General features: G+C 37.1%; 1 protein-coding gene across 3 annotated transcripts in view; it reads right to left on the reverse strand.

Annotated features, from left to right (window-relative positions):
- The window catches only part of ARHGEF3 (Rho guanine nucleotide exchange factor 3), a 59,347-nt gene that overhangs the window by 23,948 nt on the left and 15,803 nt on the right, over positions 1-19,596 (reverse strand). The window contains exon 1 of one of the 3 annotated variants that reach the window (XM_030458700.1): positions 2,060-2,274. The exons of 1 other annotated variant lie outside the window; for it this stretch is intronic. In XM_030458700.1, coding sequence (XP_030314560.1) covers positions 2,060-2,128 — 69 coding nt within the window. In that variant the 5' untranslated portion in view covers positions 2,129-2,274. Of the gene's footprint in view, positions 1-2,032; positions 2,275-19,596 lie in introns of those variants that run through there. One more of the 3 variants, XM_030458699.1, reaches the window with a different exon arrangement.

Genomic DNA, 19,596 nt, shown 5'->3' on the forward strand with positions numbered 1-19,596 from the left:
GACCTCAAGCTGGAAATCTGGGGACATTTCAACAGCACAGTATATGCTCAAGATTTCTGGTGAATTTCATCCCACGTAAGTACTTGATCTTCCAGACTATATTTTTGTATTTGTCCAATATAAAGACTAAAAGATTATTGTTGTATTAAGTCAGAGGAAGCATTTTATAATTATGCTTTCTGATTTAATACCAAAATACAACATCTATATAGCACAAAATCTGTTCCATTGCAAACATAAATATTTATGTTCATTTAGGTTATTAAATAAATCAACCAACCTAACATGTTAGCAATTGAAATGAAATTCAGGTTTTCAAAGCCAGAAATTCATAACTCCCATGCAGCAAAGTAAATTTTAGTGCAGTAACACAAAATTGTGGTAGAAGGCGCTCAGTAGCTGTATTCAGAGTTGTAAATACTAAAGAGTGGAAGAACATTAATATTAGAGCTTGAGATGAAACGGGGATTTCCTCTCCTCTATACTGATAGACTCCATAGTAACAGGCTGCATACATCTATCTTGATAGAGCCTTTCCCAAAGAGTAGTTTTCATTTCTGCTTCATTAAACAAATTTTTGGAGAAGCAGGTGGTCTTTTCATACCTACTTAAGACAAACAGAAGAATGTTGAGAAATTTATTTTTCACAGTGTTGGAATCTCTGAAACACCCTGAAAGCATAGGGTGCGTGTTATTATTCATTTAAATACTAACTGAAAGATTATAAATCCAAACCAACTGTTTGCACATTGTAATTTTGATTGATCACACCTGTTACTAGATACTTCCTATGCTCTCAGCTTTCATTGAGACTTTTTCTTTGAAATTTGATTATAATTAAGCTGCCCTTCCCGACTGAAAGAGAGCAACATTCCAACTCTTCAGATTTGACAGTTCTATTTTTCTACAAATCCACATTCATCCAGTAAAGGCTAAACATTTATTTAATATTATACTTGGTAAAATGAGTAAGTACTATCAAGAGAACCATTTGGTATAAACAACTTGCATTTTCAATAGATGGATGTGTACATATGCACGTACACTCAGTGTTAGTTTTCAAAACCACACAGCTGAAAAAATTCCACTTGCATTAATTGCAATTAATAAATACCTTTATATAAAAAGTACACCTAGGAGCAAGGAAGCAAGAATACAACACTACAGCACCTTGTACTTGTTCTCAGCTTAAAAATCATTATTAAGTAGGCTCACTTGGCTTATATTACTTCTACTTTAGATTCCTTCAACTGCTAGAGATTATTAATCATTGACGTAGTTGTATTTAATGCACCCAATTTAGTATGCTGCCTTCGAGTTACTCAGTAAACAGAAATAATGAATAAGCTAAATATTTAAGTGATAAAAAGTTCCAGCAGGAAATGTTGTTCTTCCTCCAGTGCAGCTAGACAGAATCCTTAAAGTCACTGTTTTCTTTGCAAACAAGACACAAAGCAACATTAACCTAATGTATTGAATAGTTAAGTCTTACACAAACATTTGCTCCTGAAACATTCTGTGTATCAGAACTTGGAAATGAGTATGTTGAATTTGGGTTATGAATAACATTTTTAACATTACTTGGATGGATTTCTCACTTTTTGAGAAACTGAGTAGTCAACCTGTTGATAGGGCAGTTTTTGGTTTACAATATTACCAATTAATTTTTGGCTTATGACTAATAAAGAAAAGATGGATAATGCTTTAAGACACCATTTTCTAGATTTTCTGCCACTTCAAGTGTAAGTTTAACAATTTATAAATGATGACTAGCACTGGAATAAAATATGTTAAAACTACTTTAAACTTCCTCAATTAGCTACTTAAAAAGATTAATTTTAACTCCTTAGAGTGTCAGATGACAAAAAACCTAGATTCTTCGTTCCTTGCCTTATTACAAATGAAAGTTCAACATCTAGAGATCGCAGTAAGGATGCCAAAATAAGCCACGTATTTTACTCTTCCCCAAAGCCATACAGACCCCACTATAAAGAAAAAGAAAGTTGCAACTGGACAGGAGTAGGTTAAGTACCTCCGTCTCTTTAGCTGGGCTACTCACTGTCTGCACTTCCAAGGCACAATTTGCCCTCTTGACAGACAGGTAGAAAGGATAATCCTTGGCCACCATCGTGGCTGCCGGAGCAGCGGTTTCGGGGGTCACAGCTGATTCTGTCCGAGCACAAAAAGGGAAGACGAAGCCGAACCTCCCCTCCCAGGCACTCGGCAGCGCTGTAACCGAGGCGCTCTGCCTTAGGCTCCGGAGTGCATGTCCCGCAAGAGCTCCTGCGAACGAGTGGAGCAAAAGCGGGAGGGGCACCGAACCCAGGCCGGCCCAGCCGGAGCCGGAACCGCCCCCAGGCGGAGCCCCCGCGGGATGCTGCCCGCCTACCCGGCAGCTGCTCCCCACGCAGCGGTAACCGCAGGTGTTTCACACACGGAACATTGAACCCAGTGTTCCTGTTTGCTTTTCACGGGGTAACTGCGGTGCAGTGACTGTGGGGCTCTTCAGACAGCCATATCCGAGAGAGGTGCAGGGCAGTGGCATCTCCCTTCTGAGTGCAGTGCAAAGAAGGAATGGTGCATCATCTTATGCTGCCACAATAAGTATGCACCAATGTTTTCCTTTTTGCTGTTTGTTTTTTTGGTTTTTTGTTTTTGGTTTTTTTTGGTTGGTTTGGTTGGTTTTTTGGGGATTTTTTTGAGGATTGTGGGTTGTTGGGTTTTTTTTGTCCACCCACATTGTGCTTTCTTCTGTCTGGCAAAGAGGAGTTTGTTTCTTGTATTTCCCAAGTTCTGCTTGTGTTGCTATTGTTTAGTCCATGAGCTTCCCTGTCTGTGCCACTCTTCGGAACTCGCTGAGAAAGGGGAAAAATCACCTGTGGGCATTTCAGTGTCTGTGCAGCCCGGCCGGGCCTGTTTGATGTCTACCTTAGGACAAAGGTTGTGAAAATTTCCTGGAGAGAGAGGAAGTGTTGGGGGCCCTGTCTGCAATACAGGATTGATCTGACAGAGGGAGGCAAGGAAAAGGAAACTTAGGAGGAAGCTCAACAGCAAGAGGAAGGAAAGGAAAGGTATTTTCAGCCAAAGGAAAGCAGCACAACCAAGAATAAGAGTTTGAAAGAATAAAGTGTTTTTCATGGTAGATTGTATGATGGATGTTGCTTTACCAACATTTATTTTCCTAAAGGTTGATAATCAGATTATTTCTTTGGAATAAACTTAATCAAATGGCAGAGACAATCCTTATTTGGAGGTTTTCCTTTGACTTTACCAATATCCCAAACATGCAATGTCTCTCAGTTATTCTCCTAGGTCTTTCCAGAAGCAACTGCTGTAGAGGCAGGGATGCTATCCTGCTACACAGACCTCTCTGTATTTTATAGTAGACTGCTCATAAAATAAAAGAACCCCCCTAGTTTCCCTATCCCACAATTCCTGTTAAGTTTCCAGAACAAAGTTAGCAGTACTTCTAGATGTGCAGTTCTAGAGAAAAAGTGACATTTGAACATTCGGAGTGTTACATGCAGGATCACTCTCACCCCATCTCCATCACAGTAGGATGGGACAAGGTTCTCTGAAAGCAGAAGAGTGATGAAGACCCAATGAGCAGCTTCCATGTAGAGAACAGTTAAGCAGACAAGACAGCACGTTTCAGAGAAATCAGAACGGGTGTGATAAAGATCTACAAACCATGAGTGTCAGAGATGGAAAACAGGGAATGATTTTTCACTTCATTCAACCAGAGAGAAAAAAAAACTGCATGAGATTAAACCATATGGTGTCAGATTCAGAGCAAAGAAAAAGGAGTTAATCCTTCACATTATATACAATGTTTGTGTTCTATACAGTGGAACCATTTGTCACAAGATGCTGCTACTATGAAATCTTCACAGACACAAGTTCCTGGATACTGGATCAGTATTTTGGGGAAACATGACAGACTGTTTCTTTTTTGTACTCTTCCCTAAGCAGCTCTTGCTGACTGCCACTGAAGATTTGCTACAGCAAATCTTTGCTACAGCCTCCTTCCTTTCCATATTTCAAAAACATAAAAGGAATTTTGTAATTATAAAATATAAAAATATAATTAAAATATAAAAAGCATTTTATATGAAGACCCTCTATGTCACTTGAGAATTTCTGAAGCTACAATTATTTCAATCACATGGAAGTGTGTTCATTTTTGCAACTTTTCTTTAGTGTGATGCTCAGTGGACATACCTTTGAGAATAATCAATGATATTGGACGGTTTCTCCTCACATTTCAAACACATCAAAACAACCTTACACAGGTTGTATGAAATGGTCAAGGAACCTCCTGAGAACACTGCAGCTGCTGTGTAACCACATACACCCAAGAAGCCTTGACTTCAAAAGCCATCTGTTTATGTTTGTTTATCAATGTGTGCTCTAACACCATTTTAAAAATCAGCTTCACTTATATCAGACAAAATGCCTTTAGAGCTCTTCCTCAAAGCATTCTAATCCTGTAACATGCTTCACAGCATGAAGTGCACTTCAGAAACAGGACAAGAGTGCACTGGCTTGGAGACTGATATAATGAACTTTGGTTTAGACATGCAAAAATACCCAAAATATGTCGAGATTGGTTCTGGCGTTTCTCCATTAATCAGGCCAGTGCACTTCAGCCTGACTAAGCATTCTTGAGAAAGAAGAGAAAAATCTGCCTTTAGAGAAACAGGATTCTTAAAAATAGGCAGGACTTTCATCTAAGTAAGAGCATCTCACACTACCAGACAGATTTCTTTGAACATCTAAAAATGGAGTCATTAGACTCCTTGAATATTTGTCTAAGAGTTTTACAGCTGAAATTAGCACCTCAAGTCAATTAATGAATAGCACATGCCTTTATAAGTATTAATTATCTGATGGAATAGCATAGTGGTACAATTTCAAACTGTCTCTTGCAGAGGACTGAATTTGTCTGTAGAATGCTATGTGCATTTGTAATCAAAACTATGTCACTTAATTCATGGTATTGAGTTCCATCTGGATTGAGTATCAAAGAACACTTGAAGCCTATTTTGAAAGGTCCTGCAAACTTAGTACTGGTTTACATTTCACTTGTACATTAATTTAGATGGTGAAACAACTGCCTGCAATAGTCACTGTATTGTGTGTGCCTGCCTGCATACCCAAGCAGAGCCAAACATCAGGTCATAAACTTGTAGCTAAAAGACTCCCTCACAAGCTCCAGCTAAATAGTTAGAGAAATAAAGGTTTCAGTGATAGCACTAAGGACTCTTGGAAGACTGGAGCCAGTGAGTACACTCATTTCAAGAACTATACTCAGACTACAAATCTACACTACTACTATAAAAATCTGAAATGCAAGCAACTTTAAAAAAATAAAGTAATAGTTAAGAAGTAATGATGTTGGATGTTGGTTTGCACAACAGATTGCACAGCAGATCAGTGTATCAATTTTACCATTTCTAGAACAGGTTTTTTTGTGGGCTTGTTTTTTTCCATTTTTAATCAGTTAGGCCAAAGGTGCAATTTAATCTGACAGTTACTTTCCTATCAGGGAAAAGTAAACTATTTGGTAACTCTGGAAAGCCCTGCACAAGAGAGGTGCTGCCACCAGTGACCTCATCCAGGACTGAGGTTCACTGACACAGTCTTTCCGTGACTGCCTTGCTCACACCAATCCCTTTAGTTAAGTTTCCTCACACATTCAAAAACTAATACTGAAGTAAATCTTGAAAAAGCATCTGTCTGCATGGCAAAACCCCTTGGAATATCTAGGTTTTGAACCTTAAAAATATCTTCACATGTGACTATAATTACTCTTGAGCTTGTTCTATTCTTTGAGATTCAAGTAGCTTTGAACAGAGTAATTTTAAAATTAAAATGCAGTTGATTAAAGATTTCTCAAAGGATCCAAAATATGACAACAAAAGAATATAAAAAAGAACACATTTTCTTCTAAAGAACAGCAAAGTCATTATGCTAAGCATCAGCAATAGGAACTGAAACATTTAATTTAAACATTTAAATTAGGAAAAGCCCATTGGAGTGAAGAATCTTCAACCACTGAAGTCATGGGCTTTAGAGAGTTCAGTGGAACAGAAAATCATCAATTAAAGCTGAACTCTGCCTAAGGAAGAAAATTCACAAACAGAATGTTTAAAGATTTGGGTTGGTGTTTTTGTTGTTTCAAGTTTTATTTTAACATGACCTTTGCCAACACATTTAAACTGTTTTTGGGCAGAAATGCAGAGTTTGTGATTAAACTCAATTATTTTGAGTTGTCTGCACCCAGATCTAGATTACCTTCTTCCTCCTGATATGCTAATGTGACTGCTTTCCCTGTTTAAATTCAAAATTTTGCAAGGCTGTTAAAAAAATAAAATCAGGCACATACAAGTAATGTTTGGTAAAATACTGACATGTCAGGAATCAAGAGACTCCCAACATCTGCCTGCCTGCTTTTCTTCCCTCACCCTTCCCTCACACATTCTGTGTCTGAGATGCCCAAGCAGCAGCCTAGAGTTAGTTGCAACAATTCAGTCTATTCATTTATTTTCTTTAATTAGAAGCTAGAAAAAAAACCCACCCAACACTACTTCTGTACTTCTCTTGTGATTCATATTTATGGGAGCTTTTTCTTTTGATCTGTCCATTCTGATGGCCTAGAAATACACACTTTTGCACACAGATACTTTCCTGGTGAAATATATGCCTAAGTTTCCAGTAACAAGACAAGAATTTAAGAAAAGATGTAATGCTTAAAAAACCCAAGAAACCAACTAGACCAGCTATGTTATCACTATCATCTTCAGACATGCTATATTCCGAGATGATTTTAAGGAAAATGCATTAAGAACAATAAACAGTTCATTGCTTTGCTTCCATAACAGATGAATTACTCTAAGAATATGAAGTTATCCAGTAGTCTGAGTCATCCTCTGAAGTAGCTCTGCTGTCTAGCTAAGTTACTCCAGGTTTATGGAAGGAGTAAAAGATTTAAAGTAAAGTGTTTTGGAGAGGACAAGACTCTCCTTTACAATTTTAGCTAGAGTGCAAAAAGAGTACTTGGTATAATGTTTCTGGAAATTTTACCTACCATAAAAACCTGGAATTAAGTAGAAACACTGCATGCATACTTCAAGGAAAAATCAAAAATCTCCCTAGTTTGCACCTGAATATTCAGGGTTTGCTTATCTCATATATGCCATCCCATAGATGTAGTTTCACAACAAAACCAAACCAAACCAAAAGCATCAAAAAAACTCAGCCACTGCCTAGAAGAGGTAAAAATTTGCCAGAAATATTCAAGGAAAGCTATTATTCATACTGCTCTGACACGACCACGAAAGTTAGCCAAGGTAATGCTACAGATACACAACTCTGCACTTCCTGAGTATCTCTGAAGCCTCTCTTGAACATACTCCCCGTACATCTTCAAGGAGTTCTTTGAGAAAAACAAACCAAATTAAACAAAACCAAACACCAGAATAACATGCAAACAGCCCAATGAAAACTTTTCAAGCAGTCATTTCAACCAAGCACTGTAAATTTAAATCTGCTTGGGAGCTGGAATGCAGAAACTGACAGTGATGAGTGGGTAGCTAGAACTGTTAGATAAAGGGTATTCACCAGGCAGTTACACAGCTGTTCATGAAACTGCAATTTCCTCAATGCAAATATGGCTTGTACACATGGTAATGGGAGTTAAAATTTACTAGGCAATAAATTTTGGAAAGAGAACACTTGATTAAACACTGGTGGTGAGAATTCCAATAAAGATATGATTACAGGATAAGTGAATACCATTAAAAACGCTCTCCCAAAACCCACTGCTGTAATTTTTCCAGGTAGAGTCCTAATCCTGGACAGATCAGAGCAGAACAAAGAAACATACCCCTGGGGATCATCTAACATAACAAAACCAAATCCCAAATTTCTATTCTGTCTAGATTCTCCATTTGAAGACTACCTTTAATACAGCTCTTATTTGTGCATTGTAGGCAGTATAGTTGAAGTAAAAAATTACATTTCCTTACAGTTATCATGGGCTGGGCTTTGGGATTTGCAGCCAAGATGCCCTGAATTGTTGCCCTCAGTTCTGTCAAATACAATTAATAAACATGATAGATTCCATTGTCTTCCCTTGTGAACCGTGGTGTTTCAAAGCATCACATTTATCCTGAAGTACATTCACGTTGAGCTGATAGACATGATTCTCATACAAATCATCATGAATGTTTTATTGTATAAACACACATCCAGCTTGTGAAACACTCTGCAGGTTTTCAAAGTAAGACATGCATACATTGTTGAAGTTTCTTGATATAAATGTAGCCTGAGGAACAATTCTGCACTGGGAGACAAACAGATGGAATCAGCTGCCAAGGTGTGTTTGGTTTCATTTTGCTAAATTCGTGTAACTTTTGATCACTACAGAGAGTACTGTGCACTTAAAAGATGTCCTCTAATTACTGCATTTGCACTGACACAGAAGTACTCCATGAGCTTCCTTCAGGAAGACAAAAATAACTCATTTTTAAAGCTGACTCAGCTGGATTTGTGAGCTGAATAGATTATTCTGCCAGGAAAAAAGCACCAGAACACACTGAAGGTAAATGGTGGCAATGAGCAAAGGTACGAATAAAGACAGGACAGGGAAAAGGCCCATTTTCTTCTAAGAGTTATAAACTGTTAGCTCAGCTTAAGTTGTTTCATTAATTCATACCCAAAGAATAAAGATTTTTTGGATAAAAATTATGCATCAGAAGCTTTATTTATTTGTTTTTAAAAACAGACCTGCTTGTTTTCATAACAACGGTGCATTGTCATCTTCTAATAAGTTATACTAATTTGAATATCTTGAAATTAAGACAAGACTTGTGATTCTTATATATTCAGAACACAAAACTTGAGACAGATTTCACATCCTCTTGAGTGAGAGGTATATAATTGCCCCCTTTTCAAGATCGTTGCCAAGGAGATGCCACCATCACTTTAAACCCCAAGTCTAGAAACTTACAATTCTTTGACACAGATTACAAGGCACCTACAAGAAAGAATGATGATAGCCAACCAAAAATGTGAGGCCAGTAAATGGCTTCACATACAATAAGTGATATCTCAACTACAGGACAAACTGAGATGCCTTCTTTCACACTGCAATGCTGACAACCTAGTGCAGAAAACCACCACAAAAACTCCTGAATAAAGTTTTGCAGGTCACACAGTGTCTTAAAATACAAATTAACTCAGTGATTACCCAAACTGTAATGTTCCACTTTCCTTGTCCACTCATTATTTTAGAACTGCTGTCCCAGTAGCACATGCTATGAGATACTGTAAATAAATAAATAACATAAAACAAAACCAAAAAAAGCATCAAGAATGAATACAAAATTTTGAATCATCTTTCTCTTACCCACATCCTCTTCCTATGGGGGGGATGGAGGGGAACCATGGTATAGCTTCAAAAAGAAGTGTCCTTGCAAATAGCAGTAATGCATCAACAAATGATTGAAGTAATCTATTCCCAGTACCAAGGATGTTGCAGATCTCTTACCATCTATCACTGGCATTAGCAACAATGGGACTAATCTTAAATAGACAGCTGGAAAGGGATGCAGCACCAACAACTCACACTGGGACAGATTTTCTTTGTTCATGCTCATTGATCAAGAATCAGGGAACTGAGAGGACATTCCCAGGAATGTTTTACTTCGGGTTACAAAAAATTTTTATTTAGAGTTACAAAGTAACTATCTTCCCAAGTGTAAATACAATAAAGTAACATTCTATGGTACAGAAGTTCCTATAATAAGTCTTAGTTATATCACAGGATGTGAATAAGAAACAGTTTTTCTGATTACTTCTTTCTTGGTTGAAGAATGCTAGCTATCATTTAGGAAGGCTGCCACCTCTCTGCTCAAGGTGTTAACCATAAATTGCTAGCTGGCAAAAAAACCCCAAACCAACTACATCCTACTTTTACATCATTTCAGTGTTCCATTTCCCAGCAACTGTGAATTTCAGACAGGTCTCTAATGACCACAAGTTAACTTTGCCCCAAAAATAGCAGAGATAGTAAATAATGGAAAAAGTCTTATAAAGTAACTCCAACCAGCACAGATAAAATAGTAGCCATTATTTTAAAAGCTAAGAAACAACTGAAAAATTCGCCAGAAGACAATATAAAGAGTGTATGAGAAAAAAAGCTTTTATTTTGGTTTTGTTACGTCTTTTAGACCTAAAGAGAGGGGCAAACCATGAAAGATAAACCCTTGACACACTGAAATCAAAGGAAGTTGTGCCAAAACTCCGATCACCTGTTTCAGAAACACACTGCACTGGTATGAGTAATTTAATTTGAGTTTCAGCAACTTAGGCTAATTTAGAGATACTGATACCAGAAGAAGCTATCAAAGGAAGCCATATTACTGACTTAGCAGTGAGATAAATCCCTCCTAGGAAAAAAAAAAACAAACAAAAAAATTATATATATAACAAAATCTCTGCACATGGGAGGAGGGAAATAAAAAACAAAGAAGCTAAAAATAAACTTGCAACCATCCAGAACTGCTAATGTAGGTTGAAGAAAAAAATATTCTGTCACAGTTGAAAGAGGAAAAGGGAAGTAAAAGATGCAATGGGAGTAAAAAACATGTTTACCCAGGCTGCAGGATACAGGATCTTAATTTTTACTTCCAGCAATAATTAACAATTAGAAGCATGATACATTCCAGTGCCTGTATACTAACCTTATTCCAGATAAGTAATGAATAGGAAAGAATAATCAAAGTAGCAAACAATTAGGAAAAATAACAAGAGCAGAGTGCTGGTATGTGAACATATTGCAATGAAGTCAAAGAAAAAATATTAATCCCGATGATGTACTTTAAGTACATTGTCTGGCACAGGTGTTCTCAGTACATTTTGCAAGCTCTCCTTAAACTGACTCCTCCATTTGCCCCTTGAAAAGTAACAGGACAAAGAAGGAGAGAACAGACTGGATATTCAAGACAACTCAAGGGAGTTGCAGTGATAAGCCACAAAGAAAAACCCTACGTGGTTAGGCCCTGTGAGATGTCCAAGTCATTGCAGTGATGAATCAAAATTGAAAGGCTGAAAGAACAGCTTCCTAAAAGCATAGCTGTATAATAAAGATCGGAATGCACTTCATATCTGGAATAGAAAAACAGGTATGTTATTACATACTGTTCTCTGGAATTTGTTTGGCTTGTTTTTGTACAAACATCTAGAGACTACCTGCTTCTGTTGCCTCTGTTCATAACTGCTTCCTCTAAATCTGGTATTTGTATTAAGAGAAAGGATATCTATCCTCCCAAAATGATTGCAGTTCTACCACAATAAGAATCCATCTATTTTGTTAGTTCAGGAAGTTACATTTACTTTAGTACGTGCTATGCAACAGCAGATGTGCATTAAAATGTGTCATTGCAGGATATATTAACCACATCACATGAATAAGTCAAACAGCTGAAATAAGAAGCTACAAAAGACCTTTTTGAACACGAGCAGCCTCCCTGATCTCTATGAAACTAAATCACCTGTCTGATATTACTTGCACATATGGGAAAGATAGAATAAGCAGGCAATAGATCTTCTGTATGGTGTAGTCCTGTGGCTTACAGCAGTACACTTGATTCACAACTGCTACCTACCCTACAAGCACTTCACTCTCTTCTCCCCTGCCCCCAAGTTATTCATTTAGATATCAGCAGTATAGCTACAACACAATTATGATTCACATATTATTTCCTCAAGATAACAACAGCTCAGGAGGTGGAGGGGATGCAGGTTTGTTTGTGGTGATGGGGTTTGCTGGGTTTTTTTAATCCCTGCCTGCTCTCACATTCTTTTTCAACATCTGCAACATTTGAGTTGCAAAATCCTCTAAACTAATCAGCTTCTGATCTATGAAGGTATAATACAATCAAGAAATTATGTCAGCCAATTTCACATTTGCATCCAGACTATGAGGAAACAGTTTGGAGTGAGATATTGCCAGTATTCAAAAGCAATGGTAACAGAGAGGAACCAAATTAACAAATTGCTACAAAACGACATATTTCTTGCAAAAAGAGAAAAAAGAAAGAGGGAAATCTTTAGGCCAGATGAATCCTTCCTGATGCCATGTCCGGATTTGATGTCCAACTCATCAGGAAAATAACACCAAACACTATGCTGAAAAAATCAGCATAAGAAACACTTGGCAATGTTTCTCACTCTGTATCTAACCTTACAGAAGGATAAAGTATATATCCAGTTTTACCATCTGACTGTGACCTACCCAACCTTGCAGAGATACCTCTGTCAGTGCATTTTGCTAACAAGTAGGCTCAAGAGTCAGACATTCTTTGGAAATGAAGGTAAGCAGATTCTACACTGGTAATCCCCAGATTTTAGGGATCGTAGACAACAGTAATAAGCAACTGATGTACTTATTGACAGCTTCAGGCTTGTAATTAGAATTGTTTTTCTAAGTTTCCTATAGTCACAAGAAACATCATGGTGATCTCAAAGACAGTTTTATCTTCCATACCTAATCTCAGGACCACTGTTACAGAACTTTTCCTCTAGTAATTTCTAACAGTTGTGCTTGTGAGGTGACCAATACCAGAAGACGTAATTGACATGAAATCCACATGAAATTAAAAAAAAAAAAAAAAAGGATGAAATTCAATACTTCTTCATTATTCACCAGTGGAAAAAAAAAACAAAAAAAAATCTACTACTAAAGAATCACTCCTAAGAGTTAATACACTTGCTTAAAGTTTTTAAGATCCTGATATGATTTTATTAAATTTTTTTCCATATGTAAATTAATTCCAATATCTAAAACTACAGCTTCTTTTCTACTGTATTCAGCTCTTATAGGAGAAGGATTATTATGTTGTTTGGAAACCAGGGTGGAAGTTTTTAACGGGCCTTTTCAGGAAGCCTGCATCTGTTTTTTAAACCTCTTCCTTCCTAAACTTGCTAAAGTTGGCCCCAAAAATGTATCAGGAAATAACTGGAGGATGAGGGGGATGGGGGAAGAAACTTTAAAGGCACCTTGTCTTAATTAAATCTAAGTGTTACTTCTTCCAGTTCCAGCTGAGTCCTGTATAGCTTTAGCATATCACACCTGACTGGGGGAGGGGATGTGTCAACATTGAGAGAAGGTTCCTATTTCAGCTGCCTCCTCTAATTGGCAGCCTGGAATTAATTAATGAAGTGGGACCAGCACATAGTTGGATGCAGTATAAAATCAACATGGCATGTAGTATAGAAAAAACAGTGCTGCTTTCTGCAGTTCTCTTTTATTGTTACAAAATGCAGAAAGGTGAAACAGTAAAGCCAAATGCAAATTAACAAATGGAGAATGGTGCCTCTCACAGCTCCTGCTACCATTTGGGTCTATCAGCTGCTAAGCTATCACCTGAATGAAGAGGTAGAGTAAGAATAGCTATCCTGCCTGTATATACAACAGTTTCTGACATTTTTAGCTTTTTTGGTTTTAGAATTATTTTAAATAATCTGTCTAAAATAATATGATTCATGTGGCTGTCACAGTGTCAGCTGGAACTTCTCAGTACACAGAATCAACATTTCAGCTACTAATTCAGCTGGAAAGCCAGGGTCAGGAAAGCTGTCAGCTCCATGTACTCACTGAATCATGACAGGAATGTCATTTCTGTAGCCTTTCCTCTTCATCAGTTCTTAAGTGCTCAGCACAAGACACCTTGCCAAAGATGAGGCCAGATATTTAACCACTGTTTTTAAGAAACAATCTTTGGAGGGGTATAGGCTAAAAAAATATCAAGTTATTTTTGGAGCAATTTCTTCCATTTCTTTTTGTTGTTAAGTAACAGTAGATCTTGTGAGAAAATTTCTATTAAAAAAAAAGAAAAAAAAAAAGAAAAAAAAAAAAAGAAAAAAGCTTCCTCACTAAAACACAGGGTTGGGTTTTGCTTTAACTGCTCTTACAGAGTATCTGCAAAGTAGCAGATACCTCCTTCACAGATGGTATACATAAAAAATCAGCACAAATTACTTCTGTAAATTCATGGCTATATCACATAAGTAGCTACCAGAACGTGAGAGTGCCTGGGACTGCTGCTTACAGGGGAGCTTGCACTGATGTAGAGCTTTATAGAGCTGTCATTGATTCAGTTTTGCTATAAATACACACCACTTCAAGTACTTATTAATCATAATTCTATTAAGGAGAAAGAAACCATTCAAGTATTTTCCAGGTGATGCCTCTCCAAAATCACAAGGGCAAGCCTGTTTGGCTCAAACCTTTTCCATGTTAGGAAATGGCAGTAACCTAAAAACCAATAACTGGTTCCTTCATTAGTTTTTATAATCCCCAAGGATTAGATCTAAGTGTTCCATACAGAAGCTTCCACATGGCAGAGCTGTATGCTGTAACATTTTAGTTTTTCTGACAATCCTTTAACAGAATAAAGATGAATGTTGCCATTAACTATTTCTTCCCACTTATGTTTCCTATTTCTTTACCCATTGGGAAATTTTAACTCACTCTTTTTTTTCTTAGTTTTAAGAAGTGTGAAGTTACACAAGCTATAAAAAAAAAACCACAGTATAGCTTCATTACCTGTGTAGCAGTACCTACATGTACCACAGGAACTGTTTTACAGCAGCTCTATTAATTATTCCTTTCTCACTTGCATGCAGATTTACGTTTTGGATTGACCTCACAAATCAGATTTAAAAAAAAACAACTAAACTTTGCTCTTTGCACCAATTCTTTGCTTCTTAAACAAAGCTAAGAGGAAACCAGAGGAGAAGAGTTTTACTGGTAAATCCACACAGCACTTTTATATTTAGAACTCTGTGGTCTGTTTCATGTTAAGAACTGGTTTCTAAGATGTCCTCATTGTATTTCTCACTTGTAAAGGGTTTTTAGCCTACTTTAAAAAGTGAACACCACAAAGAACAGTCAAAGTGACAAATGTGTCAAGATACACCATCTTGTGTAAAGATACATATCAAGAGATACATCATTCCTGAACCAATGAAAAATTATCTTGACACTATTAATGTTTGCTGCTAATGTAAATAAAGACCACTGGAAGTCAGGTGGCAACAGTAAGAATTAGAGTATAGCTACACTATTGCTAGTAAAGAAAGCATTTTGGATACAGTTTAATGGAAGGGAACATTTACTCTTCCTATTCTCAGACACAGGAAAGAAATGTCTCTCAACCAAGAAGCCCTGAGAAGATTATTTTCCTTGAGGCTTAACATCTTAACTTCCCAAGTTAGTTAGGCCAAGAGCTGCCAGTTATGCAGCTAATCCCATTCAACACCCAGGATTCAGACATTATCCCATTTTATTGGTCCTTCCTTCCTTCCTTCCTTCCTTCCTTCCTTCCTTCCTTCCTTCCTTCCTTCCTTCCTTCCTTCCTTCCTTCCTTCCTTCCTTCCTTCCTTCCTTCCTTCCTTCCTTCCTTCCTTCCTTCCTTCCTTCCTTCCTTCCTTCCTTCCTTCCTTCCTTCCTTCCTTCCTTCCTTCCTTCCTTCCTTCCTTCCTTCCTTCCTTCCTTCCTTCCTTCCTTCCTTCCCCATTCTCAACCCCCTTAAAAATATTAAATAATAAAAAAAAAAACAATTTAAAAATACAAGGTAGAGGAACAATGGATGGCAAGAAAAGAGATCTAATTACCCTAAGGTGTCTCTTTGGCCAGTTAGTGTAATTTGGAACTTCTGTTAATATAAAATAATGTGCCCAGGATAACATGGTATTTTAAAACCTGTATGCAGAAAAAAAAAAAAAAAATCAGGTGAGAACTTGATGCAGGTACTGGCTAGAAAATCTCCTGGCAGACAGAGATCAATATTTGCAATTTTTTTTCCCTTTTTTCCTTTAATTTTTTTCATTGTTTCTATGTAACAGAATGCCATTGCATTGACTTCATGCAGTCAATTTAAATCGATATTTAAAAATTTGTACTGAAGTACTTCTTAGGACTGCTTGTCATCTGCTTCTTTCACAGCTACGCCCCCTCCATCAAAAGACCATCTCAACCACAGCAGGTCCTGAAATCCTGCAAGCAAAGCAAGCTAAGTCCCAATTATAACCACATAACAAACAATCATCAGAAAAATTGTTTCCATTTTACTAATATTTTGTATCATCCCTTAAACATGATGAATTTTCTTAGTAACACTAGAGAAAAATAAGCTCATCAGCATTTTATAACCAGTGACAGCAAGCCACAGAATGGGTGAGACATGAAGTTCACACGAGAAATGTGTGCCATAACCACAAATAATCTCAGAACTCCAGAGAGGCACAAACCCAGCCCCCGCATCAGCTCTTTGGCCAATTCCACATACACACAGGCAGCAAATTTATCATCTATATATTGTTTAAAATTGCATGGGAGCAGAAAAGGGCATTAAAGGTGCTTATCCTGGCAAGAGGGTCTACTCTAATAATAAAAATGGCTTCAAACGTCTAAACACACAAGCTGCTTGAATTTGGAGCAAATTTCACATCATACACAGGAGGTCACTGCACTATTCTAAGTGATGATATTACAGAAAAAAGTCCCTAAAGGAGGATAATTAACATGCTCCAGATGTAACCAAGGAACAACAGAATATGAAAACAACTCTCCCAGAAATAACACCATGCATAGAATGTATAACAATGTATCCAACATACATTCCAATACAACAGCTGCTATAGAATAAACTTAAATTCAAAACACCATCTTAATTCTGTATTACAGTTTATCACTGAAGTAATCATTTATGCTGTAATACGCTACAGCATCACGTTTGTGCCATGAAAATATTTTAAAAGTTGGTTATAAATGCTCACATTTCTTCACAAACATAATGAAGTACAGAAGGGTAATTTAAAACCATAACAGTTTTACGAGAAAATACATATAAATTCAGTGGTTTCAGTCAATATGCTAAAGAAAAAACAGAATACTGCCATCTTCTGAATTACATTTTTATAAAATCAAATTAAAAAATCAATTACATTCTCACAGTGAGATAAAATTGAGTAGAACCATTAAGTACACAGAAGCAGATATTTAAATGTGTTAAGTTACCTACAGTCAATTTTGGAAATTAAATGCTTTGGCACCTTTGACAATTCCATGCCAATTCTATGCAGATATATGTATCCATCATGACACTAAGCATCTTTTTAAAATAAAAAAAAATTGCCTGCACTTCTAAACAGTGCAAAGCCTGCATTCTGGGAAGGAGAGCTTTAAAAAGATTGCAGTTCAGCTTCCAGTTCTATCAGATGTCCACTAAAGCAGCCAGATTACTCAGATAAATCAAGTGAATCTCTCCTCCATGAAGGGAATAAGCTCTTAAGGACAAACAAAACTCAAAGGGCAACCTCTAACACCAGTACCATGCAAATATGTACAGTTTCAATAATATCTTCTATCCACAAAAATATCACCTGAAGGTCTCAGCATTTCCTAAAGCAAATTCCTGCAGTATTGATTTCTTTAAGAACAGCAGTGAAAAGTATTGGCTAGGAAAAGTATCAGCCTTAAGAATTAACAGATGAATTTAAAAAATAGACCTTTTAATCCAATTAAATAATGATTCAGAAGATAACACAGTAGCAAGTACACAGAAGTAAATTTAAAAATCCTCAAATATGGCAGCAGATTTGGATTGAACCCTGCAAATTTAGTATTTAGTGAATGAAGACTGCTTGTGTGAAGCTTGCCGGTTCAGTTGATCATTAGAGGTGACAAACTAATATTCTATTGAGAAACTCATTAACACACTTGTAAAAAATAGCTTACTATTTTTTGGAAAATATTCAGACCATTTCCAAACCCTTGGCTGGCTTCTATCTGCTGGGGGCTTTTCCCCCTTCTTGCTGCTGCTGTTTTTCACACCACAGTGTAGGGACCAGGGTGCAGTTGCACAACCAAATCAGTCAGCAGCTGTAAGCAGATACCCTCCAGCTGTTCAGACTGCACAGCTACAATTAAAAAGGAACATTAGAAGTATTAAAAACCAAATTTCCCCAAGAGATAAGGGGACCAAACAGCTACCAAAAAAAATCGGAAATCACTGCTATGCAGAGATAATATTCTAAGATTACCATGGCACTGAAAGATGCCCCTAGAAATAAATAGTGAAACTTCTATGAAAAACCATGTTACACTTCTCTGTCCCAATAAACTCTAAGATTCACATGCTATACATCCCTCTGCACTGAAGTGACCTTGGTTATACACCCCTTCCAGTTGCAGTCATCAACCAGGGCAGTGCAGAAGAGCCCTCTAAAAATTTACAAACTTTGGTCACAAAGCAGCTTAGGAAAACAAGGAAGCATAATTGTACTCTGCAGAAAGAATCTGATCAAGAGAGAGGTTGGATGGTTCACAGAAGGTTACACTTAAGGCTCATGCTGGAATAAATACCAGCCAAGTAGACCATGCATGTAACCTCAAATATCTGTGTGAAACTGTTTGGGTTTTTTCCAACCTTACTTTTACTCTTACCAGCCAAAAGAAGAAAGTACCTCATAGAAAATATTTTATACTAATACTACTACTGAAAGAATACTAGTAAGATTTATAGCTGTGAGACTTGGTATTGTTGTTCTTGTTGCCAAGTTCTTGTTCATTAAGTTGCCTGATAATTATTTTCCTGCTAAAATACAGTTTTTTTTTTTAAAAAGCAAACAACAAAAACACAAGTGAGTACAATAGGTTTCTTCAGATGATACAGGCAAACACAATCTAGTACTTAATGACAACATAGTATGTCCTCCAATTTGCTAAACCACAAGATTAACTACTGCTGCATTTTACATCATTAAAATTATAGTCTTTAATAAAATTATAATCTTTAACCCTTGCTCAGCAAAAGCCATCATGTGCAATAACTGTCTTATCAGCAGGCAATAACTAAGTGAGAAATGTAGCATAGGATCCCCTGTACACATCTGTTCAGTGCATTTTATAATCTTACACTAATCTAAGATACCATGTATGGTGTAAGGCAACATGTTAAATTTGTTTGTGACTAGGAAAACCTTACTAACAAATGACACAGAGCAGCTCTAGACGAGACTGCCTGCAGAAGCAGCAGAGGCTACTAAAAAAACTTGCAGAAATATCTGAAGTGAAAAACTTAATTATCATTTCATGCAGCCCCTGCGAGAGATGGAGGAAACAAATGCCCCCACGAGTCCTCTCCTAAGCCTCTGATGTTATCGAGGCATAGCAGGGTAGTTAGACACAAACTTCATTTCCTATTACAGTTCCAGAGGCCTTGCCAGAACGTGGCTGGCATCATAGAAACTTATGGACTTTAAAATATGCAGGCACGTTAATTCTATAAGGCCCTGACTTGACTTCAGCTCAAGACCTCAGTAAGCACTGGACTGTGTCACAATTTCAAACACTCCCAGCAGTTATCTGAAGATGGATGGGCCATGCTTTCCCTCTTCAGTGGAATAATTACAAGCTTTAGACTGTTTTAATCAGAAGGGTAACAAAACTTCAGAAAACTCAGCTGTCTGATAAAGAGCACACACAGCACTTTGGTTACAGAATTTTTCTGACAAATTGTCTGT

Source organism: Calypte anna, chromosome 12 (genome assembly GCF_003957555.1).
Source record: "Calypte anna isolate BGI_N300 chromosome 12, bCalAnn1_v1.p, whole genome shotgun sequence".
Classification (NCBI taxonomy): Eukaryota; Metazoa; Chordata; class Aves; order Apodiformes; family Trochilidae; genus Calypte; species Calypte anna.